This window comes from Pongo abelii, chromosome 1, assembly GCF_028885655.2.
Source record: "Pongo abelii isolate AG06213 chromosome 1, NHGRI_mPonAbe1-v2.0_pri, whole genome shotgun sequence".
NCBI classification, from domain to species: domain Eukaryota; kingdom Metazoa; phylum Chordata; class Mammalia; order Primates; family Hominidae; genus Pongo; species Pongo abelii.
Genome location: NC_071985.2, coordinates 78,418,558 through 78,444,117, shown reverse-complemented (window position 1 = coordinate 78,444,117; position 25,560 = coordinate 78,418,558). Strand labels below are relative to the sequence as shown.

Here is a 25,560-nt window from a genome sequence, read left to right as displayed (position 1 = left end):
GCTGGCTGTGCCATTGGTGTGGAAGTCAGGCTCCTTACCTGTGGCCTTCAGCAGCATGGGGCAGGGAAGGAGCCTGCACTGAGTGTCTGTCATTGCCAGCTGGATGCTGGACATATACATCTCCCTCTCCTCAGTCTGGTGAGGAGACAGGCCTGCGCTGTCCAATAGGGCAACCACTGGCCACTTGTGACTATTTCAATTTAAATTCATTAAAAATAAAATAAATTCAGTTCTTCAGTCATGCTAGTCACTTTTCAAGTGCTTAGTAGCTTTGTGTAGCCAGTGGCTACCCTATGGGATGTTGCAGCTGTAGAGTGTGACTGCCATTAAAGAGAATTGTATGAGTCCGGGTGTGGTGGCTCACCCCTGTAATCCCAGCACTCTGGGAGGCAGAGGTGGGTGGATCACCTGAGGTCAGGAGTTCGAGACCAGCCTGGCCAACATGGAGAAATGCTGTCTTTACTAAAAATACAAAAATTAGCTGGGTGTGGTGGTGTACACCTGTAATCCTAGCTACTTGGGAGGCTGAGGCAGGAGAATCGCTTGAACTCGGGAGGTGGAGGTTGTGGTGAACTGAGATTGCACCCTGCGCTTCAGCCTAGGCAACAGAGTGAGACTCTGTCTCAAAAAAAAAAAAAAAAATCTATTAAACAGTGATGGGGCAGAGGTTGAACATGTCCAAGGACACACCACCAATTAGAAATAGAATCAAAGAGAGGTCAGGCTGGGAAAGAATAATTCTTGTGTTTTATTTCCATTTGGTTTCTGAACACATTCTAGGATGTTCTCTCTGTTCATTTGTTCAGCAAATATTGAGTACCTACTATGTAAGCACGGCACTGTTCTAGGGATATATCACTGTACAAAACAATCAATCCCTACCCCACGGAGTTTACATTCCAATGGGGAAAGACTAACAAAAAACATACACAATGTAAGGCCAGGTGCGGTGGCTCACACCTCTAGTCCCAGCACTTTGGGAGGCCAAGGTGGGCAGATCACTTCAGCTCAGGAGTTTGAGACCAGCCTGGACAATGTAGTAACCTCATATCTACAAAAACATACAAAAAAATTTTAGCTGGGCATGGTGGTGGGCTCCTGTACTCCCAGCTACTTGGGAGGCTGAGGTGCAAGGATCACTTCAGCCTGGGAGGTGGATGTTGCCATAAGCTGAGATTATGCAACTGCACTTCAGCCTGGGTGACAGAGTGAGACCCTCTCTCAAAAACAAAACAAATACACAATGAAAAAACAGTGAATTATACATCAGGAGGTGATAAGTATAATGGAAAAGATGTGTTAAAGCACTGAAACAGGGTAAGGGAGATTAGAAGTACAGGTTGGTTGTAGTGTTAAACAGTGTGGTCTGGGTAGGTGTATGAGTCCATTTTAATGCCACTGATAAAGGCATACCCGAGACTGGGAAGAATAAGAGGTTTAATTGGACTTACAGTTCTACATGATTCTGAGGGGAGGCCTCAGAATCATGGTGGAGGGTAAAAGGCACCTCTTACATGGTGGCAGCAAGAGAAAATGAGGAAGATGCAAAAGCAGAAACCCCTAATAAAACCATCAGATCTTGTGAGACTTATTCACTACCCCGAGAACAGTATGGGGGAAGCCGTCCCCGTGATTCAAATTATCTCTCACCAGGTTCTTCCCACAATATGTGGGAATTATGGGAATATAATTCAAGTTGAGATTTGGGTGAGGACACAGCCAAAACATATTGTTCCATCCCTGGCCCCTCAAAATCTCATGTCCTCACATTTCAAAATTAATAATGCCTTCCCATCAGTACCCCAAAGTCTTAACTCATTTCAGCATTAACCTAAAAGTCCATAGTCCAAAGTCTCATCTGAAATAAGGCAAGTCCCTTCCACCTATGAGCCTGTAAAATCAAAAGCAAGCTAGTTACTTCCTGAATACAGGAGGGTACAGGTATTTTGTAAATACAGCCGTTCCAAATAAGAGAAACTGGCCAAAACAAAGGGGTTACAGGGCCCATGCAAGTCTGAAATCCAGCTGGGCAGTCAAATTTTAAAGCTCCAAAATGATCTCCTTTGACTCCAGGTCTGTAGGACCTCTTTAGGAAGGTGGCATTTGAGCAAAGACTTGAAGCCAGTGATGAAGTTAGGTGTGTGGACATTTGGGACAGAGGGAAGAACTAGTGCAAAGGTTCAAAGGTAGAAGTGTGCCTGGTGCATTCAAGGAGAGCAAGGAAGCTTGAGTAGAGTGGATCAGGGACATTTGTGGGATGAAGGCATAGTGGTGGAGGAAGGAGGCCGATGATGTGGGGTTTTGTAAGAACTCTGACTTTGACTTTTAATGAGATGGGAAGCCATAGAGGTTTTCAGAAAAAGAGGCATGATCTGGCTTATGTTTTAATGGGATTGTTCTGGCTACAGTGTTGAGAGTAGGCTGGATGGGGGGAGGGAACAGAAGCAGGTCGTCTGCTATTATAGCAATCCACGAACAAGTCGATGCTCATTTAGACCAGTTACAGTTGGGTGATGAGAAATATGGGCAGATTCTGGATCTATGTGTTTGAAGATGAAACCTACAAAAGCTGCCGATGGATTGGATACGGTATTAGAGAGAGGCGGGTAAAGGATAACTCCAAGATTTTTGGCCCGAGCAACTAGAGGGATGGAGTTTCCTCAGCCACAAGAAGAGCAGATTTACCTGGATGCAATGGTTCATGCTTGTGGAGGCTGAGGCAGGAGGATTGTTTGAGGCCAGGAGTTTGAGACCAGCCTCATCAACATAGGGAGACCCTGTCTCTACCAAAAAAAAAAAAAAAAAAAAAAAAAAAAATTAGCCAAGCACAGTGGCTCAAACCTATAGTCCCACCTACTTGGGAGGCTCAAGCTGCTTCTTGCTTGAGCCCAGGAGTTTGAGGCCACAGTGAGCTATAATTTGCCACTGCCCTCCAGCCTGGGTGATAGAGCGAGATCTTGTCTCAAAAAAAATAAAAAGAGTAGATTTGGTGTGTCTGATGAGGAAAGAGGAGAAGGTCAGATATTCAACATGTGCTAGTTTGACATGCCTAATAGATATCTAAATGGAGATGCCAAGGGGAAAGGTGATATATGAATCTGGAGTTCAGGAATAATGACTAGCTGGAGATATAAACATAAGGTTCATTAGCATATGTGAGTTGGAATTTAAAGCCCTTATATTAGATGAGATGCCCAAAGGAATGAGTAGATAAGAAGAGACCCTAAACTGAGCCCTGGAGTGCTTCAATCTTAAAAGGAAGCTAGCCTGTAATCTCAGCACTTTGGGAGGCTGAGGTGGGTGGATTGCCTGAGGTCAGGAGTTCAAGACTAGCCTGACCAACATGGTGAAACCCCGTCTCTACTAAAAATACAAAAATTAGGTGGGCATGGTGGCAGGCACTTGTAATCCCAGCTACTTGGGAGGCTGAGGCAGGAGAATTGGTTGAAACTGGGAGGCAGAGGTTGCAGTGAGCTGAGATCATGCCATTGCACTCCAGCCTGGGCAACAAGAGCGAGACTTCATCTCAAAAAATAAATAAATAAATAAATAAAAAGAGGTTGGGGTTAAAGGGAGGAACCAGCAAAAGAAACAAAGAAGGAACAGTCAAAGATGGAGGAGGAGTCTAACATTCTGGAAGCTTCATGAAGGAAAAGTTTTTCTTCCCTTTGTTTCTTCTTCCTCCACCCTCTTCTTCCGTCCCAAAGCCTGATGCAGTAGGTTATGGAGAGAAAGAACAGGAGCCATGGGTAGGGCTGTGCAAACAGGATTGGCTCATCTCAGCATCTCAGTGTCTTTCCACCTTCCACTTTTCATTCAAACACCTGGCAGGTAGAGGTGCTTAGTAGGAAGAATGAGCTCACGCATTCTGATTTCTGGGCTTTTCAGTTTTTAAGAGTCTGCTGTCAGTGGGGGAGAGTGGTTGACACCCAGATGTTATGGGCTCAATGCTGTCCCCACCCCAAATTCATATCTGAAAGTCCTAATCCTAACACTTTATTTTGAACTTTTAGTTTTTTTAGACAGAGTCTTGCTCTGTTGCCCAGGCTGGAGTGTGGTGGCATGATTTCAGCTCACTGCAGCCTTCGCCTCCCAGGTTCAAGCGATTCTCCTGCCTCAGCCTCTCAAGTAGCTGGGATTACAGGTATGCACTATCACACCCGGCTAATTTTTATATTTTTAGTAGAGGCGGGGTTTCACTACGTTGCCAGGCTGGTCTTGAACCCCTGGCCTCAAGTGCTCCTCCTGCCTTGCCCCCCAAAGTGCTGGGACTACAGGTATGAGCCACCACACCTGGCCCTAATACTAATAATTTAGAATGTAACTGTCTTTGGAGATAGGGCCTTCAAAGAGGTGATTAAGCTAAGCTTAGGTCATTAGGGTGAAAAAGAGGAGATTGGGACACAGACACATACAGATGGAAGATAATGTGAAGATGTAGAGAACAGCCAGCCAAGGAGAGAGGCCTCAGAAGAAACCAACCCTGTTGACACCTTGATCTTGGACTTCCAGCCTCCAGAATTGTAAGAAAATTAATTTCTGTTGTTTAAGCTATGAAAGGAAAATAAATCTTGGGGTCCCAAAATCACTAAGCTAAAGCAAAAAGCCAAGCTGAAAACTACTTACCGTAAACCTGCCTCCCATTCTATTCAAAGTCACCCCTCTGCTCACCGAGATAAATGCATATCTGATTGTCTCTTTTGGAGAGGCTCATCAGAAACTCAGAAGAATGCAACTGTTTGTCTCTCATCTACCCGTGACCTGGAAGCCCACTCCCTACTTGAGTTGTCCCACCTTTTGGACAGAACCAATGTACATCTTACATATATTGATTGGTGTCTCATGTCTCCCTAAAATGTATAAAACCAAGCTGTGCCCCAACCACCTTGGGCACATGTCATCAGGATCTCCTGAGGCTCTGTCACAGTGCCCTTAACCTTGACAAAATAAACTTTCTAAATTAACTGAGACTTGTCTCAGCTATTTGGGGTTCACAAAGCCACCCTGTCGGTGGTATTTGTTATGTGAGTTCAAGTATACTAATACACCAGTGGAGAGGCATTTTGAGATCTCATCCTCTCCCTCCTCATTCATGGCATGTGTAATCTTAATGAGAATAAACTCCCAGGGGAAAAGAAAAGTCAGGCTTGGTGCAGTGGCTCACGCCTGTAATCCCGCACTTTGGGCTGCTGAGGCCAGCAGATTACTTGAGGTCAGAAGTTTGAGACCAGCCTGGCCAACATGGTGAAACCCCTGTCTCTACCAAAAATACGAAAATTAGTTAGGTATGGTGGCACATGCCTGTAATCCCAGCTACATGGGAGGCTGAGGCAGGAGAATCAATTGAACCCGGGAGGCGGAGGTTGCAGTGAGCCGAGATAGCACCACTGCACTCCAGCCTGGATGACAGAGTAAGACTCTGTGTCAAAAAAAAAAAAAAAAAAGTCAGATTTTTGGCTTTGCTTTCCAAAGTATAGTCTTTAGAACTCAGGATAGGAAGAACTGTCTTAAAGCCAAGGCTTTGACTTTTAAGAGCTGATTCTCTTGGAAATCAAAAGGCTGAGCTCTGGTCCCATGAACAACAACCTGAGAAGATAGGTGAAGAGTATTCCATCTCTACAGTCTGAATAAAGTCTGGAAAAATAAGGGAACTTCAGAGAGAGAAAGAGCTTAAAAATTAGCCAGGCCTGGTGGTGGGCACCTGTAATCCCAGCTAGTCAGGAGGCTGAGGCAGGAGAATCGTTTGAACCCAGGAGGCAGAGGTTGCAGTGAGCTGAGCCACTGCACTCCAGCCTGGGTGACAAAGCAAGACTCTGTCTCAGAAAAAAAGAAAAGAGAGAGAAAACTTAGATTCTGGAGGTTTCCTGATAGGACTTCATGTACCAGATAGGTTGGGGCAAGAGAAAGCAGAGGAGACTTGTGCTCATTTCCAGGTGAAGCCTGTGGGGTGGCAGACCTCTAGGAGAAGTGTCCCTGCCCCAGCAGGGGTACAGCAGGAGAGCAAAAGGGAACCTGTGTTTCTACCCTGTAGGACAGCTCCTGCTGTGTCCCCATATCCTTGGTGGTACGCACAACAGGCTGGAAAAAAGCTGCCTTGGCCAGGCATGGTGGCTCACGTCTGTAATCCCAGCACTTTGGGAGGCTGAGGAAGGTGGATCATGAGGTCAGGAGTTTGAGACAAGCTCAGCAACATAGTACAATCCTGTCTCTACAAAAAAATTTAGAAAATAATAATATTGCTATAAGGGCTGGGAGGATAATGGAGTTATTAATGGGTGTATTAATAACCATAAAGTCACCACACCAGGCCTGACTTTTCTTTTCCCCTGGTACATTAATAACTCCATTAATGGAGTTAGTGGAGTTATTAATGTTCTGGAGATGGATGGTTGTGATGGTTGCCCAATAATATGAATGTGTATAACACTACTGAACTGTGCCCTTATAAATCCTGGGATAGTAAATTTTGTTATATTTTACTGCAGTTTTAAGAGTTGGAAGAACAAAACAATGCTATAAGTTTTCTCCACCTGAGGCTGTGGCTTATAAAATTCATACCCCTGATGACAGATAAAAACTAAGTGGAGGGGCCGGGCGTGGTGGCTTACGCCTGTAATCCCAGCACTTTGGGAGGCCAAGGCGGGTGGATCATGAGGTCAGGAGATCAAGACCATCCTGGCTAACACGGTGAAACCCCATCTCTACTGAAAAATACAAAAAAAAAAAAAAAAAAAAAATTAGCCAGGCATGGTGGCAGGTGCCTGTAGTCCCAGCTACTTGGGAGGCTGAGGCAGGAGAATGACGTGAACCTGGGAGGCGGAACTTGCAGTGAGCTGAGATCGCACCACTGCACTCCAGCCTGGGTGACAGAGCGAGACTCCATCTCAAAAAAAAAAAAAAAAAAAAAAAAAATCAAAAACAAACTGAAGTGGAGTTAGGGTGAATAGAGGGTGGGTTCAGGGGAGAGATGGAAAGATTGCTCCGGTAGTGCCAAGAGCACCAGGAGATGGAGGTGGGAAGGTGTGGATGCTGCTTATTTGCTTGGCATCATCCTGGGCAACACCTCAAAACCAGGCACAAGCCTCACAGTTACACACACACACACACACACACCACCTTTAACATCCCGCAATCACATCTCCCAACCTGAAGGAATTACCTGATGGTTGGAATCTATACCCTTCTCTTAAGCAAAGATTTCCACAAAGTTCAAGGAAGAGAACATTGGGTAAGAAAATTTTATTTCACAATGCAAAGGGTTATGTGAGACCCAACTGTATTGTATCTGAAGCATTAGAAGCCAATTGTAGTAAATGCATCTTACTTATATATTTGATGCTGGCCAGAGGAGCTATTCTGCTTCCTTTAGAAGTTATGTTTTTTATTGTGGCTTGTGGTAACCATGTAATATGCAAGAGCAATGGTTTTCAGGAAGAAACTATTATGCCTTATAGCTTTTGCCACAAATCACAAGGAAACTTGAACTATGTCATTAAACATCCCATAAATGCTGACAGAAGATAAAGGATATTTATTATATGAAATTGTCTACACCCTCAGACTACAACTCCTGTATAGTCAGATGGTGGCCATGTTCATCCTTCTGGATTAATGAAAACTTGGAAAGCAGTCAAAGCTGCCTGGGCCCTGGCTGGCTGGCTCTCCCTTCAGCCTGCTCCCCGCAGGAGCCCTGAGCATCTCCTTCTGCCATTGCCTGTACAGCTTGGAGGCTTTTCAAATCTTGGAGAGCTTGATGTCATAAGTGACCATGTTCAAGTTGTCCCAGGCAAAGAGCTTCTTCTCCAGGGGGTTGTAGTCAATCATGCTGCTGTACTTATAGCGGTTCTTGAATGGGATGGTCAGGGTCTTGCTGATACCTGTGCCTGTGTCATAAGCAAAGTTGATGGTAGCATCTGCTGAGGAGTAGCTGCTGACGGTGTACAAGGTGCCACAGATGATGAAGGCATTGGCGACAGACTGCTTGCGGATGTTTGTCTCCCAGGTTTGTTCGAGTTCCAGATTATCTGGGTTCAGTTTGGAGAGGACAATGGCACCTTTGGCCTCATCGGTGCTGTAAATGACCCAGAGGCCTGCTTCATCCACAGCCAAGTCAATGTCTGTGTAGCCACCCCAAGAATACGGGAACTGTCCGTGGTAGCCAGCTCCAGGGATTTCCTTCTCAGCCTTCACTGTCTCGGTATTCAGCTCGTATCTTATGACAGTTCTGGACTCAGCGCCCTGGAAATAGAGGCTCCCCGAATACACCACAGCACCTGTGCTTTCCAGTGGCCTAGGCAGTATGTGAACCTTAGAAGGGTAGCCCTGCATAAACTGGCTGATGAGGTCATACTCAAAAACCTGGCGGACATCTGTGCCAACTGTGTCAATTCTCCACGTGGTCTCCTGGGTGTAGGGGTAGGTGGGCTTGGGGTCTCGCATCCACACACCATACTTGCCAGTAATTGTTTCTGCTGTTCTCAGTGTAAGAGGCTCTCCTACCCAAACTAGTTCTCCACATCCTGGTGAATTCAGAAAAGAAAATGAAGCACCACTTAATCCATAATCTTTCCAAAAACAGACAGTGATCATGCGGAAGCTTGGCAGAGCCAGTAGATGTGAGAGCCCTCGAGACAAATCATCTGGATTTAAAGCTAGGCTCTGCCACCCACTGGCTGTATGACTTTCAGTAAGTTACTTAGCTGTCTACGCCTCAGTTATCGCATTTGTAAAAGGGGATACTAATAGTGTTTTGGGTAGTAGGGGTGTTGTAAATTTTAAATGTAATTATATATGTTAAGTGCTTGGTATAGAGTAAATATATGGTAAATGCTATGTGATCAATCTGTGTTTCATGTTGACAATTATCACTGAGGGGCATGCCTGGGAGTGGGAGCTATAAAATATTTAAAGTACAATTCACTCAGTATCAGTTGTAAGGATGAAAGTTGCACAGAGGGCTTCAACTGCATTTGTAATATTCTACTTAAGCTGGGCAGGGACTCATGGGTGTTCATTGTATTACTTATTGTGACTTTCATGCCTGGTTTATTTCATTACTATAAGGTAGGAGAGAGAAAAATCAACTCATAAGAATAATCTCCATACAACAAAGTTTTTCAAGCCCTATCTGATGAGTCACATATTTCATACATTATTTTAATATAATAAACATGAAAATAATTATTTTTTGAGACAGGGTCTTGCACTGTTACCTAGGCTGGAGTGCAGTGGTGCAATCACAGTGCACTGCAGCCTCGACCTCCCAGGCTCAAGCACCCCTCACATTTCAGCCTCCTGAGTTGCTGGGACTACAGGTGCCTGCTACCACACCTGGCTAATTTGGTTTTGGTTTAGAAAATAATTTTTTAAATGTAGTGAAGAGACGGTTGAAAATTTAGAGTTACCAGAATCACAACAGATGTCTGTATTTTTTTTTTGAGACAGAGTCTTACTCTGTCGCCCAGGCTGGAGGGCAGTGGTGTGATCTCGGCTCACTGCAACCTCTGCCTCCTGGGTTCCAGCAATTTTCCTGCCTCAGCCTCCCAAGTAGCTGGGATTACAGGTGACTGCCACCACGCCTGGCTAATTTTTGTATTTTTAGTAGAGACAATGTTTCACCATGTTGGCCAGACTGGTCTTGAACTCCTGACCTCAAGTGATCCGCCTGCCTCAGCCTCCCAAAGTGCTGGGATTACAGGCTTGAGCCACCACGCCTGGTCCAGATTTCTCTACTTTTAATGGCTCCTTTGGTTCCCTCATAGAAGGTAGAAACACTTTGCTGCTCATATCTTAGAGAATTGTGTTTTAAATATTTCATAACCCCTACTCGCATGCATGCCCTTCAGTGCTAGTAATCATTGTCAATAACATGGATAGTCAAAGTTTCTGGAAATCACAGTATTAGTCATAAAGTTGGACTTTCAGGGAACACTTTGGGGAAAGGCAAACTGTACTTTTCCTAAGTGGCCAAAGTTCAGAAAACATACTGTTAGTAACAGATTGTGGCTGAGATGGTGCTTGCTGTACACCTGTCCCTAAAATAAAGATATGAAGGCGCTACTGAAAAATGTAACTTCTCAAGTATACCTAATTCTACATGACAATCAAGTGGATGAAATCAACACATCTCTCATCTTGCCCTGTGCAGCCCAGCCCAGCCTCGCAAGTGTGGGTGATAGGATAGAGGGCTTTGTTAGGGAAAGGCTGACTCCTGCAGACCTGGTCTGACAAGGGAACAGAGAGAGAGAGAGAGTTCTGTTCCTCTTCTCCTCCCCTCCCTCTGCTCCCAGGGAAGTTAGTTTCCCCCTTGGGTGGGCATTTACCCTATACTGATTCTCTGAACACAGCAGTAGGCATGAATAAAGACCATGTGGGCACAAAAGGGAAGAAATCTAACTTCATACCATTGTCTCCCTCTCTACTCCTGAGATAGCCAGATGGGCTCTCCTTCAAAATTCGGGAAGCAGGAACTTCAGTTAGCTTGGACTTCAGTTCCTGGAAGGCCAAAGTGTCCAAATTCCACGTAGAAACTGCATTAAAAGAAAGAGACAAAATTTTACTGTAAGAAAAAATGGCCCAAGGATTGACTATGTTGACGATGACATTTAAATAGGCTGCTGGCCAGGCATGGTGGCTCATGCCTGTAATCCCAGCACTTTGGGAGGCCGAGGCAGGTGGATCACCTGAGGTCAGGAATTCGAGACCAGTGTGGCCAACATGGTGAAACCCTGTCTTTGCTAAAAACACAAAAAATTAGCTGGGTTTGGTGGCAGGTGCCTATAATCCCAGCTTCTTGGGAGACTGAGGCAGGAGAATTGCTTGAACCCAGGAGGGGGAGATTGCAGTGAGCCGAGACTACACTATTGCACTCCAGCTTGGGCAACAAGAAAGAAACTCTATCTCAAAACTAACTAACTAAATAAATAGGCTCCCAAAGATATGGTGTTTGAGATTTGATTTTAGATAAGGACTGGGGATGGGGTGGGGATCAGAGAAGGGAAGATAAAACATGACTGGACTGTGCTGATAACAGTTGGGCCTGAGTGATGGCTACATTGGAGTTCATTGTAGTCTCTCTACTTTTGTGAATATTTGAACAATTCCATAATTAAAAACCTCATAAATAATCAATTGCAGGGCAATGTGCCTACCTTAGAGTAGGTTATTCAAAATCAAATAATATTTTAATTCCACTAGAAGGGCTGATTTGTGAATAGGTGAGTTGTAATTTCAGGAATACAGAGACAGTCCTCAGCATCTTCTTGGATGTCTGAATTTCAACAATTAAAAATCACGAAAAATTAGCTGGGCATGGTGGTAAGCATCTGCAGTCCTAGGTACTTGGGAGGCTGATGTGGGAGGATTGCTTGAGCCCAGAAGTTCAAGGCTGCTGTGAGCTATGATCCTGCCACTGCACTCCAGCTTGAGTAACAGAGTAAGGCCCGGTCTCAAAAAAAAAAAAAAAAAAAAAAGAGAGACGAGTCACAGTGGCTCACGCCTGAAATCCCAGCACTTTGGGAGGCCGAGGTGGGCAGATCACTTGAGGCCAGGAGTTCAAGACTAGCCTGGCCAACATGGCGAAATTCCATCTCTACTAAAAATACAAGAATTAGCCGGGTGTGGTGGCACATGCCTATAGTTTCAGATACTCAGGAGGCTGAGGATCACTTGATCCCGGGAGGCAGAGGTTGCAGGGAGTCGGGATTGTGCAACTGTACTCCAGTCTGGGCAACAGAGCAAGACTCTGTCTCAAGAAAAAAAAAAGAATTTAATTGTGGCTCATGTCTGTAATCCCAGCACTTTGGGAGGCCAAGACAGGAGGAGCACTTGAGCCTAGGTGTTCAAGACCAGCTTGGGCAACATAGGGAGACTCCTCTTAAAAAAAAAAAAGATAAAAATTTACTGCATGACTTAAGGTTTTTTCCCTTGTTATATGCAAATATTCTTGTAAGAAGTAACATATTAAGCTTTATACTTTCAGTAGAAATATTCTGCCTGATTCCTTTCTGAGACCAGTTTTGCATAATGGAGAGGGAGTGTGTGGAGAGTTCCTATAGGAGTTTGGGGTGGGGGCGGTGAGCCATACAGAAGGGAAGCGGGTGGGCAGCATTGGTTAGACAGTAAGTGATCATGGTGTGCTACATGTCTGTACTCTTGCTTAGGATTATGATCTTACAGCAGTTCTTGAATACAAGGATGAGGCAATAGTCACAAGGAACAGGCTTGGCTGTTTTATAATGCAGTTTGGCCAGGCACGGTGGCTCACGCCTGTAATCCCAACACTTTGGAAAGCCAAGGTAGACAGATCGCTGGATCCCAGGAGTTCAAGACAAACCTGGGCAACATGGCAAAACCCCATCTCTACAAAAAATACAAAAAGTTAGCTTGGTGTGGTGATGTATACCTGCAGTCCCAGCTACTTGGGAGGCTGAGGTGGGAGGATCACTTGAGCCCCAGAGGTCAAGGCTGTGGTGAACAGTGATCGCACCACTGCACTCCAGCCCTGGCGTAGAGTGAGACCCTGTCCTCCCCTCCAACCTCCCAAAAAACCCATCACATACACATAAAAACAAATAAAATGCAGGTTTGATGATTATTTAGGTATGGCAAGGCCAACATCCCAGGAGGCAATTGTCACTGAAAAGCAAGTTAAAGCAAAATTATGGAGAGAGTAAAAAGATCAGCAGTTGTTGGGTGAGGAAGGGATGACTAGGTGAGGCACAGATGATTTTTAGGGCAATGAATACTGTGTATGATACTATAATGGTGGACACATGTCACTATGCATTTTTCCAAACCCATAGAAGGCGCAACACTAAAAATGAACCCTAATTTAAACTGTGGACCTTGGGTGATGTGCCTGCTGATGCAGGTTCATCAGTTGTAACAACTGCTGTGGTGGGAGATGATGATAATCGGGCAGGCTGTGCATGTGTGGGGGCCAGTAGTGTCTGGGAACTCTTTGTACTTTTCTCTCAATTTTGCTGTGAACATAAAACTGCTCAAAAAAAAAATTATCTTTACAAGTTGTAAAGATCCCAAGAGGAAGGGGGCACACTAAGCCCAGGAGGCCACGTGGGGAAGCACCAGGGTTACTCCAGAAGAGGGCGCCAGGGGAAAATGTGGGAAAGCGCCTTTATTCTTTCCATGGGAAGGAAAGAAAGGGGAGGCAGGGTAAGCAGGTTTAGGACTGGGAAGTTTGAATAGTTTCAGCAGGCTCTGGGGTCACAGGAGTTATCTCTAATTGTCTGGTACCAGGCCCTGGGTGATTAGGTCAGGGGGACAGTGGCCTTGAGTTTGAGCCAGATGGAGGTGGTCACAGAGTGTGGGCTCTGGATTGGTTGGTTTGCATATGAAAGCTGTGCTCCCAGGCAAGTCCTTTGCTAACTGTCGGAACTGGCTACCCCTGGGAGGGGCAGTCCCTCTCGTGTTGGCAAGGCCCAGACAGCAAAGCATCAGAATAAAAAGACATGCTTAATACACTGGGCTTTTCTCTTGCTGAAACTCTGAGTCACTTCTCTGCCCTTTGAGTAACTTGTTCCCCACTCAGGATTCTCAGGTGTTCAGGACAGTGGGAGGGAAAGTCAGTGTATCCCCTGAGGCCGGGGCGTCTACATAGCTGAGAGGGTCAGGAAGACATGTTCTGCCTTTGATCATTTGTTTGCTCAGCTCTCCTAAATTTAGATTTCAGGCAGAGAGGATCACCACAGAAGTCTTAGTCCTATGGTTGTACCACATTTCATCAAAGCCACACATTATTTTACATTTTCACATCTCCAGAATCAGGGTACCTTGTTTGAGTTGCTGGGGTTCAGCTTCAACAAATTACAGTACTGGAAAACATTTCTCCCTGGAAGGAGGTGAAGAAAACATTCAGCTAGCTCTCAGGTGCCGGCTGGGCCAGACAGCCGTGCTGCCCACAGTGAGCCAGCTCAGTAGCTGCTGCAGCTGCCTGCCCCTGATCCTAGCTACCCTTCTCTCCTCTTCAACCCTGCCTCTGTGTGGCTGCAGTTGTTAGCCTCCCTAAAAGTGTTAATGCCCTGGAGGTGGGTGGGTCCTCCATCCCTGGGATATCCCTCAGTCTAGAGTGCACCATGTAAGTAGTTAAAACCCATAAGCTGGGCAGGCATAGTGGCTCATGCCTGTAAACCCAGCACTTTGGGAGGCTGAGGTGGCAGGATTGCATGAGGCCAAGAGTTTGGGACCAGGCTGGGCAACACAGCGAGACCCCATCTTTACAAAAAATTAAAAAGTTAGCTGGGTGTGGTGGTGCAGCCTGTGGTCTCAGCTACTCAGGAAGCTGAGGCAGGAGGATGACTCTTGAGTCCAAGAGGGCAAGGCTGCAGTGAGCCATGATCATGCCATTGCACTCCAGCCTGGGTGACAGTGAGACCCTGTCTTAAAAAAAAAAATTAAAAAAAGAAAGACTCATAAGCCAAAATGTATAGTAACTGAGGACATCCTCAATGTGCATTCCAAACTCCAGGGGCAATTGGGAGTATCCCCAGGGACATGGCAGGCCTTCATTATCCCTAGCCTCAAATCCACAGAGCTATTTATCCATCCTTTTAGTCACATCACTGGAGCACCTACTGAGTGCAAGGCCGTGCTAGGTGCTCAAGAAAAAAGGTGTCTAAGACACAGGTTTGTCTAATAGGCTAGTCTATGTTTAAAAAAAAAAAAAAAAAAAGATACAATCGGTCCATGCCCTTAAGGAAATCATAATCTGGCAAAGTCCTCATAGCCGAGAAGGAAAATGGGTTTATTCCAGGCTGCTGCGGAAACCAGTTTCTTGGACAATCCGAATGGCTCCTGGAGAGTCCTGGAAACTTTATTTCATTCCCTGCCTCTCCTTCTCCCTATCTGAGGTTGTACAGGGGTGAGGAAACCCCTTTGTTCTTCATTCTAAAGGTTGCATTGGCCTAGGAGGGTATCCAGGGCAGGGACTGATTCACTAGGTCAAATGGAGTTTCCTTAGATCGACCTGAGACCAGTACCAGCTGCTTCCCTTCTCCCCCGTGCAGGCAACACACACCTCTGGCAGGGACTTGGTGCTGCCCATGGGGGAGAGGGACAGGGTGCCCGAGGTTTCCTGTTCTTCTGTGCTGCCAGGGAGAGGTAAGAGAGAGTGACCTCCTTCCTGTATACAGGTGGCAGAACCATCTGTAACCTTCCTCTCTGCTGCTGCCTCGCCCATTGCCATGCCTTCTCTCTTAGGCCCAAAACACACACCCAGGCTGTTAGGAGCAGCCCACCGCTGCCTGTCCCCCCCCGGCCTCCCGCAATGTGCAGAGGCTCATTTGATGTGGCAAAGTCTTGCCAGGACAATTTTTCAAAATCAGGGCATTAAGCAAGTTCCTTAAATTGAGCTGGTTTCCTTTCATCTGTACCTTTTCTTGGATCACAGCAGACTCTGCCTCAGGACAATTCAAATTTCTTTTTTTCATTGTCTCAACTCTCAGAATATAAGAGTTGCTGGGCGTGGTGGCTCACGCCTGTAATTCCAGCACTTTGGGAGGCTGAGGCGGGTGGATCATGAGGTCAGGAGTTCGAGACCAGCCTGACCAACATGCTGAAACCCTGTCTCTACTAAAAATACAAAAATTAGCCGGGCATAGTGGCGCATGCCTGTAATCCCAGCAACTAGGGAGGCTAAGTCAGGAGAATCGTTTGAACCTGGGAGGCAAAGGTTGCAGTGAGCTGAGATCGTGCCATTGGACTCCAGCCTGGGTGACAGAGAGACTCTGTCTCAAAAAAAAAAGGAGTTGGTTTCAGGCAATGTGAGGAGAGAGAAATACTGCATGCCATCTGTACACAAAGTCTGGAGGACTGCCCCACCCTTGTCCCTGCACTTCAGCTATGCCACCCACAGTTGCCATGTGAGGGTACCTTAATAAATGTGTCAATACTAAAATTTCTCTGGAATGTTTCAAAATCACTAACATTTCATTCTGAATGTGGAAGAAAACCAAAAAGAGATTATGAAAATATTAAGGGCTATATTGTGACAGATCGTTAACATTTTTAGGGCTTTTTTTTTAGGTTTTAAAAAAAATATTAAATTCAGGCGAGCCATCCCTCCCCTGCATCTGGCCCCTTTACACATACAAAATGATGTATTTTATGCTGGTTATTTAATTTAGCAACTTACTGAGAAAAGATGTATACTAAGAAAAGTAGGGGTACATACCTACCAGTCAGTGGGGAGAAAATTAAGAAAGAAATGCCCCTTTTGCTACAGAGGGAAGGAAGAAAAAAAGTCAGGCACTTTCACAGATGACTTCCTTGTGGATAGCTAAAGTATGTACTGGCTTTGCAACTCTAAAAAACAGCTTTTGTGTGTGTGTGTGTGTGAAACAAGATGGTTTGTTGGCATTTATAGCTCTTTGCCCATTTCAAGTAATTTTTATGTAATTTTTAAATGTGATCTGGTGCCTTCAAAGTTTCAGAGAAATAGAGAAAGGCTTTAGGACTGCAGACAGCGCCTGATAAAGTTGAACTATCGCTACTACTTATTAAGTGTCTCTTATGAGCCAGTACTGTGCTGGGTGCTTGCTACTCACTACTTTCAAATAATGGTCCTGAAAGTGAACATTAATATCCCCTTTTTCAAATGAGGAAACCGAGGTTCAGAGAGGTTAAGTAACGTGCCCAAGGTCACACAGCTAAGTGGTGTGGCTGGGACTTGAACCCATGTCTTCCAAGGCCATGGCAGCTGCGAACTCTTCTATCCTGTGCTGAGGAGGTGTGTCAGTTACAAACGTATTGCCTCTCAGAGCTGAATGCACCCTTCTTCCATGTATGCTGTCTGAAGAGAAGAGCTTTGAAGTGAGCGCGATGTTGAACTATCTCAGTAGAGGGCGCTAGTGGGACATCGTGGGAGAAAGAAGGTCTGCAGTTTTCCTGTCCTGCGTCCATAGGCGGTATGACTGCGAGGACATTTGGTGGAGTCCTGCCCCAGCCACGGACCCAGAGCGAAGTTCTTCTGTGACCTCACAGCCACAGACTGGCCATAACCTTTCCACAGCCCTCCCAACAAGGAACCGAGAGTCTCTGCACAGGGACCTCAGTGCTCTGGAGGCCTCCTGCCTGTGCCTGCCTGACTCCCACCATGCCCTTGCCACACGTTGCAGGTTGCCCTCCTCACACGTTGCAGGTTGCCCTCCTCACACGTTGCAGGTTGCCCTCCTCACCTGCACTGGGAGGCGGCCTATTGCAGCTGCAGACCAGCTGAGGCCTGCACACGTTAGCCACCTTCTCTGCTAGCTGATGTGCTGAACCTCACCTTCCCCTTCCAAGCTTGTCCGGCACCCTCCCTCAGCCCTAGGTGCCTATGGAGTTCACTTCTATCTGTAGTTGCTCTTTCATCACGGTTAGTAATTCTTTAAAGTAAACTTCTCCAGCTTAACCCACTGTGTGATTTCTATCTCCCGACTGGACCCAGATTGCTCCTGGAGGCTTTAGAAGAGCCTCAAAGATGCTGCTCAGCACTTTGTGGGGTGACCCACTCCTGGGGCTGAGCTCAGGTCCCAGTGGGTTGCCTTGTAAACGCTCAGCTCCTGGGATGTGCACTCAATCCTCTTATCAGTTCTTCCACCCTCACTGGCAAAGAAGAGGCAGCAAAAGTGCCTGGCTGTTGCCAAGTTCCCTGCTGGATCCCACCATGGCCCTTACGGCTCTGAGCAAGGAGCCCTTTAGATGGTTCCTTGCAGGAACCACTCCTTATGTGCATTAGCTGGAATAAACATGAACTGCAATAAAACAAAATGTTAGAGAATGGCTTCCAGGATGACTGCAAGGCCAGTTCCCAGTTGGCAGGGGCGATGGTTAAATTATGAGCCTGCTGGCTTCTTCTAGGTCATGTCAGCCAGGAGCATCTGGCAATGGTCAGCCTCCAGGAATAGAGCCATCTGGCATGCGGATGGAAGCCCAGAATAGAGGATGCAAGACCCAAAGGCAGGGAAGCAATCTCGTAAAGGGGCCTGGACCTAAGCCGGAAGTCATAGCTCCTAGTTCAGCTCTGCCATGTCCCAGCTGTGTGCCTTTGGGTAAATGACTCCACCTCTCTGAGCCCCAGTATTCTGAGCTGAGTTGTTTGGATGATTACATAAGTAACTATAAATGAAATGGCCCTCAATAAAGATGTGTCAACACTAAAATTTCTCTGGAATGTTTTAAAATCACTAACATTTCATTGTGAATGTGGAGGAAAACCAAAAAGAGATTGTGAAAATATTAAGGAATGTACTGTGTCAGATAGTTAGCATTTTTGGGGCTTTTAGTTTTTAAGGTTTTTTTTTTTTTTTTTGAGACAGGGCCTCTCTCTGTCACCCAGGCTGGAGTACAGTGGCATGATCTCAGCTCATTGCAACCTCTGCCTCCTGGGTTCAAGTGATTCTTCTGCCTCAGCCTCCTGAGTAGCTGGGACTACAGGTGCCTGCCACCAACGCCTGGCTAATTTTTGTATTTTTAGTAGAGACAGGGTTTTACCATACTGGCCAGGCTGGTCTCGAACTCCTGACCTCGTGATCCGCTTGCCTCAGCCTCCCGAAGTGCTGGGATTACAGGTGTGAGCCACCGCGCCCAGCTGTTTTTTTTTCTAGGTTTTTAAAAATGTTAATTTCAGTCCTTCTGTGGTTTAAAGGTTCATGTCTATTATAAAATTCTGGAAATGTTCTGTGTTCTCTGCCCTCACTTCTTTATAGACTTGCATTTTAGAGACCTCAACCTGGAAACTGAATTTATTAACTCGTTTGCCTATAGACATAGGCATTGTAATAATTTTCATAGATATTTTCTATCACTGAAAAGTTCAGTCCATATTACATGAATGAAAGGAATGAAGTAAAACAAGCTATGCCTAATTATCTGCAGGTTGTCAGAAACATCGTAGGAAAGTGAAGACTAGCTAATAGACTATTGTCCTGAGTACTGCTCTAACTTGTACTGTCTCTAGAATCAACGTGTGTTATTAAAATGTTATGCACATGTTGACATATTGATTATTGAATGATGCTTTAAAACAATAGTGGAACTCTGGCCAGGTGTGGTGGCTCATGCCTGTAATCCCAGCACTTTGGGAGGCTGAGGCAGGCGGATCACAAGGTTGGGAGTTCAAGACCAGCCTGGCCAACATGGTGAAACCCCATCTCCACTAAAAATACAAAAATTAGCCAGGCAATGTGGCACGTGCCTGTAATCCCAGCTACTTGGGAGGCTGAGGCAGGAGAATTGCTTGAACCCAGGAGGTGGAGGTTACAGTGAGCCGAGACCGCACCACTGCATTCCAGCCTGGTGACAGAGCGAGACTCCATCTCCAAAAAAAAAAAAAAAAGAAAAAAACAGTAGTGGAACTCAAGTAAAAGAAGCCTTTCTAGTTATATTTTATTCACTGGGTGGCCACTGCTCAGCACTGTACTGGGTGCTTCCCTGTGTGACTGCTAATTTTCATGATGACTCCCATGAGGGATTATCATCCCCATCCTATTCTAGGTGAGGAAAGGGAATCTGCAGCACTTGTGTTGAACACCTCAGGTTTCTCCCCTCCACCCTCCACTCACATCCTGCCCACCTTTTTGCAGTCATTGCTGAGGCAACCTGCCTCTTGCCAGTATCAGCTGAAGGGACCTCACCTCAGCTACTGTGGCCCAGCTTCTCTGACTTTCTGCATAGAAAGTCTACAAGAACAGGCCAGGCACCGTGGCTCGTGCCTGTAATCCCAGCACTTTGGGAGGTCAAGATGGGTGGATACTTGAGGTCAGGAGTTCAAGACCAGCCTGGCCAACATGGTGAAACCCTGTCTGTAGTGAAAAAAAAAAAAAATACAAAAGTTAGCTGGGCGTGGTAGTGTGCACCTGTAATCCCAGCTACTCGGGAGGCTGAGACAGGAGAATTGCTTGAACCCAGGAGGCGGAGGTTGCAGTGAGCCAAGATTGTGCCACTGCATTCCAGCCTGGGGGACAGAGAAAGACTCCATCTTAAAAAAAAAAAAAAAAAAAATTCAGTCTGCAAGAACAAACCTTGTCCCCACATCCGAGTGTCATGGAAGCACAATATACTCCATGGGATAGCCCTTGGCCAAGAGGGTATCAGATCCATGGGTAAACACTCCCCTCTTCTGTTGCAGTCTACGCAGCCCCTCTGAAGGGCTTAATGGGACTGAGCCTCCATTGCCCACTGTGGTGACCAGCTTGAGAAGGCCCCCACTTTGTGGCTTTCCTGCCTTCCCTGTCTCACTTTCCCCTGTCTCAACTTCTCTTCTCTAGGATCATGGTCCATATAAACCAACTGCACACAAGCCCTCTTCCAGGCTCTGTTCAACAGGAGACCAGTCCAAAGCAGGGGCTAAATAACGAACAAAGCAGGCCTTCTCTCGTGATGGTAATAACCAATTCTAATTTATCTTCTGGTAAATTATATATATATTATATATACAATAAAATTATATATATTTTATTATATATACAATAAAATTATATATATTTTATTATATATACAATAAAATTATATATATATTTTATTATATATACAATAAAATTATATATATATTTTATTATATATACAATAAAATATATATATTTTATATACAATAATATATATTTTATATATACAATAAAATTATATATTTTATATATACAATAAAATTATATATTTTTATTATATACAATAAAATTATATATAATTTTATTATATATACAATAAAATTATATATATATTTTATTATATATACAATAAAATTATAATTTTATTATATATACAATAAAATTATATATCTTTTATTATATATACAAATTATATAATTATATATTATATGTATTATATGTAATATATATATATTTATATGTATTATATGTAATATATATATATTTTTTGAGATGGAGTCTCGCTCTGTCACCCAGGCTGGAGTGCAGTAGCATGATCTTGGCTCACTGCAACGTCTGCTTCCCAGGTTCAAGCAATTCTCCTGCCTCAGCCTCTGGAGTAACTGGATTACAGGTGCCCACCACCACACCCAGCTAATTTTTGTATTTTTAGTAGAGACAAGGTTTCACCATGTTGGACAGGCTGGTCTTAAACTCCCGACCTCAAGTGACCTGCCCACCTCGGCCTCCCAAAGTGCTAAGGTTACAGGTGTGAGCCACCACACCTGGCCAATTATATTTGTTTTCTACTTTTCAAAAATTATTATATATACATAAAATTTATATATGTATATATATGAAAATTTATATGAGCCCAGAGAAGAAAAAGTTATATATAACTTTGTAGTAATAGTTATGTAGTAAAATATGTCATATTATATGTATGCATAAACAAGTGATTTCTATGATTATAAGGAATTTTTTTCTACATAGCAACTATTAATACATGATAAGAAAGTGGTGGTAACAATTTGAGCTGCAGGTGGAATACAGAAAGGCTGCCTTCTCAGGCCTTACCTTTGTCCACTCAGCCTCACTAAGCTTCTCTACCCAAACCTCCACACCTAGTTCTTGCCACTCCTGCAAAAAAGCACACCTAGACTTACATTCCAGCCTCCAGAATGCCCCCTTTTCCCTAGATCTGGAACCTTGAAACAGATCTTTTGTTCCAAGCATTCCTGTACATTTCTGTCTTTTGCCTTTAGGGTCTATAAACCAGAGGTCAGCTGAAGGTCCTGAAAGTCACTGAACCTCATAGCCAGGTGCAGGGAGGGCTCATACCTGTAATCCCAGTGCTTTGGAAGGCCGAGGTAGGCAGATCACCTGAGGTCAGGAGTTCGAGACTAGCCTGACCAACATGGTGAAACCCTGTCTCTACTAAAAATACAAAATTAGCCGGGCATGGTGGCACATGCCTGTAATCCCAGCTACTTAGGAGGCTGAGGTAGGAGAATTGCTTGAACCCGGGAGGCAGAGGTTTCAGTGAGCTGAGATCGTGCCATTACACTCTAGCCTGGGCGACAAGAGTGAAACTCTGTCTCAAAAAAAAGAAAGAAAGTCACTGAACCTCAGAGGAAGAGGCCAGAATTCGAGCTTTGCCACAAACTGGTAGATGGCCACGGACAAGCTGAATGACCTCTCTGGGCCTCAGTTTCCATATCTGCAAAAATCAGCCAGCGGTACCGGATGCTCGTTAGGTCCCTTTCCAGTTCCACATTCTTATACTAATGTAATTTCCTGCTCATGAAAACCATCCACTACTAGAAAAGAACTTCCATGTTTGGTGTTCAATATAATGGGATGTTGCCCTTATTTCAAAAGTGGAGTAGCTGGAAAGATCAAGAAAAAATATAAAATTAGGAAACACATCTAATAAATCCCCAAAGACTTGTTAAATGACCACAAAAGAAAAAAAAGGCAAAACATTGCCTCTATTTTTGTACACACATACACACACACACACCACTCACACCCACACCCACATACACACATGCAGGAGTTTTTATTGAGAATGTAACTTCATTCATTTAACAGTCTGAAATAAGTAATGCCTCATCACACTTCTGGTAATGATGATTCTTTCAATTGTCTCCACAGATTCAAGTCTCAAGCTCTACCACTGACCAGCTGGGCAACCTTGGCCCCTTAGCACCTTAGGACTTCACTTTCCTTGGTTGTAAAATTCAGAATTGGATCCCTTCTAATTCTAACAATCTAAAAAATTTTTTTAAATCCTTTACATCTTATAGGTATTTCATGTGAACCCCACAAAAATTATTCACAGCAGGAATTTTCTTTGTTACGTTATGGATAAGAAATGAAGATGCAGAGGGTTCAATAACTTGCCCAAGGTCATCCCCAGGCTCTGGCTCTTAGGTTTTCTAACCCCATAGCTATGAAGAGCTTGCCTTTCATGTAGAGGGCTTTTTTAGGAAATATTTTCTCATAATTTTAAAGCTTTTCAAGCCCGTAGAAAAACTGAAAGAATAGTACAATAAGCTCCCCATATACTTAGATTCACCAGTTTGTAATTCATCAGTTATCAATATTTTGCCACAGTTGTTTTACCTTTCTTTCTCTCATTATCTATATATTTGCAGTCTTTCTTCAACCATTTGAGAGCAAATTGCAGACATCCTGACCCCTCACCCTGGGTACTTAAGCATGTATCTCCTTAGAACAAAGATTTTATCTTTCACAACCACAGTATCATTATCTCACCAAGAAACTGAACATTAATACAGTAACATAATAATGAGCAATCAAATTGCCTCAGTTATCCCAAACCTGTTCCTCATAGCCTTTTTCCCCCTTGGATGAAGACACCAATCAAGACTCATGCACTACATTTGGTCAACACATTTCTTTAGTCTCTTTAATACAGAACAAGCCCTTCCCCACCCCTTTTTTCTTTCTTCCTTGGCACTGACATCTTTGACCAGTCCAAACTAATTGTCCAACAACTGGCTTTGCTTGCTTATTTCCTCATGATTAGAACACTTCCTCAACAGGGAATATTTGGGAGCCCACTTTCACAAAAAGTGACACAAATACCGTCTTCCCAGCTAATGAGAAGACCTCCCCCAACACACACACACACACACACACACACACACACACACACACACACACGGACTCACCTTCAGGCAAGAAGGGACCAGGATGAACAGAAGAGCCTCTCAGAAAAAGCCATCTCAAGAATTTGTCTGGTAACTTAAAAGCAGAGGTTCTCAGATTGGACCGAGTAAGAAAACTTTCAGAACAACATATTGAGAAAACTGACAGAGAGGTGCCACCTCTTTATTTTGCCAAGGAAGAACATTTAAAAATAAACAAAAACTTACCACTTATTATCATTTCCCAAATCTATTGTAATTTCATAAATAAAGGTCATTTTAACACCAAAAGGTATGAATAACAATCTGAGCAAAGGTTCAGAAAAGGATAGTTTTTCAAAAGGGACAGTAGACAACTTTCTACTGCTCATATGCAGACACATCTCACCCGGTCCTTTTATTTCTCCTTTTGCTATGGACTGTGAAAACTGTCATGGAGGGGCACAAGAACTCTGAACCATTAACCTAAATGAAGCTCTCAGGAGCTAAATTACTAGTAATACTTGAAGGTGATCTCTGTGCTTTCCTTAATTCATCTGTCTTGTGCTAGCTGTGCAGTCTCTAGGAGAAAGGGCAGGCAGGGAGGCCTGGAGCACCTGTAGCAGGTCACTATGAGCCATATCACCTGCTGAACTCAGAGTCCTCCCACTCTGGATTCTTACCTTCTCTGGAGCCTGGTGGCACAGCCCGAGCAGTGTCTCGGGTCTGGGGACACTGGCCCCTTCTCAGCCTTGCTACCTCCTGGCTGCTGCTTTCCAACCTCCTGGCCAGATTCTCATTTTCTTGCCTCAGTCGCTTCTTCTCTTCCTCCAGAACTGACTTGTCTCGGAGGAGGTTGTTATAGGCAGTCTCCAACTCTCTGGTTTGGGTTTCCAGCTGGTCCCGCTCCCGCCTCAGGGTGCCCAGCTCCCTCTGCAGCCCCTCCTGGGTGTCCTGGGGCCTGGCAGCCTGGTCCAAGGTCAACTGGTGGAGGAGGCTCTCCAGGGAGCTGAGCCGAGCTTTGGTGGCCTCCAGGTCTAAGCGTTGGGTGCTGCTGTCTCTCTGTAGGTTACGGATGACTGACATGGCCTGGCTCTGCTCTGGGCAGCTGGATTCATTGGGACTGACCACACTGAAGGTATACTGGCATCGGCCACTCTGGTCATTGGCCTTCCGGAGCTGAGCTGTCCTGGCCCCCACATCCCACACCAGGCAGGCCAGAAGCAGCAGCTGGACAGCTGGCATCTCGGGCCCAAAGCTGCAGCAACGTGCACAGAAGAACCTCGGTGCAGAGGCTGGGTGAGGCTTCCTCTGGAAAGCTCTGCTGTGCTGAGAGGTGTCTGGATGGGTGGCCTTGCTGGCTCGTGCCCGAGCTCCAGAGAGGTTTATATATACTGGGGAGCCAGCCCTTCATGGGGGAAGAGAGAGGTGGCCACGTGAGGCTGGGTGGGGCTGTGCACAGGGGGGTTGCCTTCACGCTGCCAGCAAGATTCTTAGAAAATAACCTTCCAGAAGTCTGTTTGGAGTTTCTTTTTAAAAAGAATATCCCAATTTATGCACCCACACCCCAATAATAGTTCCTATATCTCCACCTGGTTTTACACACACACACACACACACACACACACATACACACACACTTACACCAGGACTACTGGTGTGCTGATTTCAACAAGGATATATTTCTAGTTTATATTTCCATTCACTCTGCAAACTCATTGAGAACCTGCACTGTGCCAGGCACTATGCTAGGAACTGGAGATCCAAACAAGTCCTTTAAGACATGTAGCAGGGACAGAGAGAAATAACAGCCAGCCAGAACACAAGGACAGCACCCTACCAGGCTCCAGGGAGAGCATTCCTATAGAAGCGGCAGATTTCCCCCTTCACCCCTAGCTTTAAAACAACTGTGTATCTTTGGGAGAACTTTCTAATTTCAGTCTTGCATCTCAGGCACCAATGTCAATGTTAGCCTCTAAATCAGTTATTACTCTGTGTGTGTGTGCATGCCATGAACCTCATTGGTGAAATCTGGGGAACCCGTC

At 45.0% G+C, this 25,560-nt stretch overlaps 1 protein-coding gene across 2 annotated transcripts; it reads right to left on the bottom strand.

The window, feature by feature from the left end:
- Positions 1-7,224: 7,224 nt before the first annotated feature.
- MYOC (myocilin) lies at positions 7,225-24,941 on the bottom strand. 2 transcript variants are annotated; one of them, XM_002809800.6, is made up of 3 exons: positions 24,199-24,941; positions 10,404-10,529; positions 7,225-8,519 (listed from the first exon to the last, which is right to left on the bottom strand). In XM_002809800.6, exons 1-3 carry the CDS (start codon positions 24,758-24,760, stop codon positions 7,735-7,737), a joined length of 1,473 nt encoding a protein of 490 aa, XP_002809846.1. In that variant the 5' UTR covers positions 24,761-24,941; the 3' UTR covers positions 7,225-7,734. The 2 variants fall into 2 exon arrangements, with proteins under 2 accessions (XP_002809846.1, XP_063582538.1); XM_063726468.1 differs by lacking the exon at positions 10,404-10,529 and having other exon boundaries at positions 24,199-24,894.
- Between the last annotated feature and the right edge of the window lie 619 nt (positions 24,942-25,560).

Bases quoted from the DNA above. Each gene is read 5' to 3' on its own strand.
- MYOC (XM_002809800.6), bottom strand. From the start codon at position 24,760: ATGCCAGCTGTCCAGCTGCTGCTTCTGGCCTGCCTGGTGTGGGATGTG. The intron at 10,530-24,198 runs GTAAGAATCCAG...CTTTTAATGCAG, and splicing joins GCCACCAGGCTCCAGAGAAG to TTTCTACGTGGAATTTGGAC. The intron at 8,520-10,403 runs GTATGAAGTTAG...TGAATTCACCAG, and splicing joins GAGTAGAGAGGGAGACAATG to GATGTGGAGAACTAGTTTGG.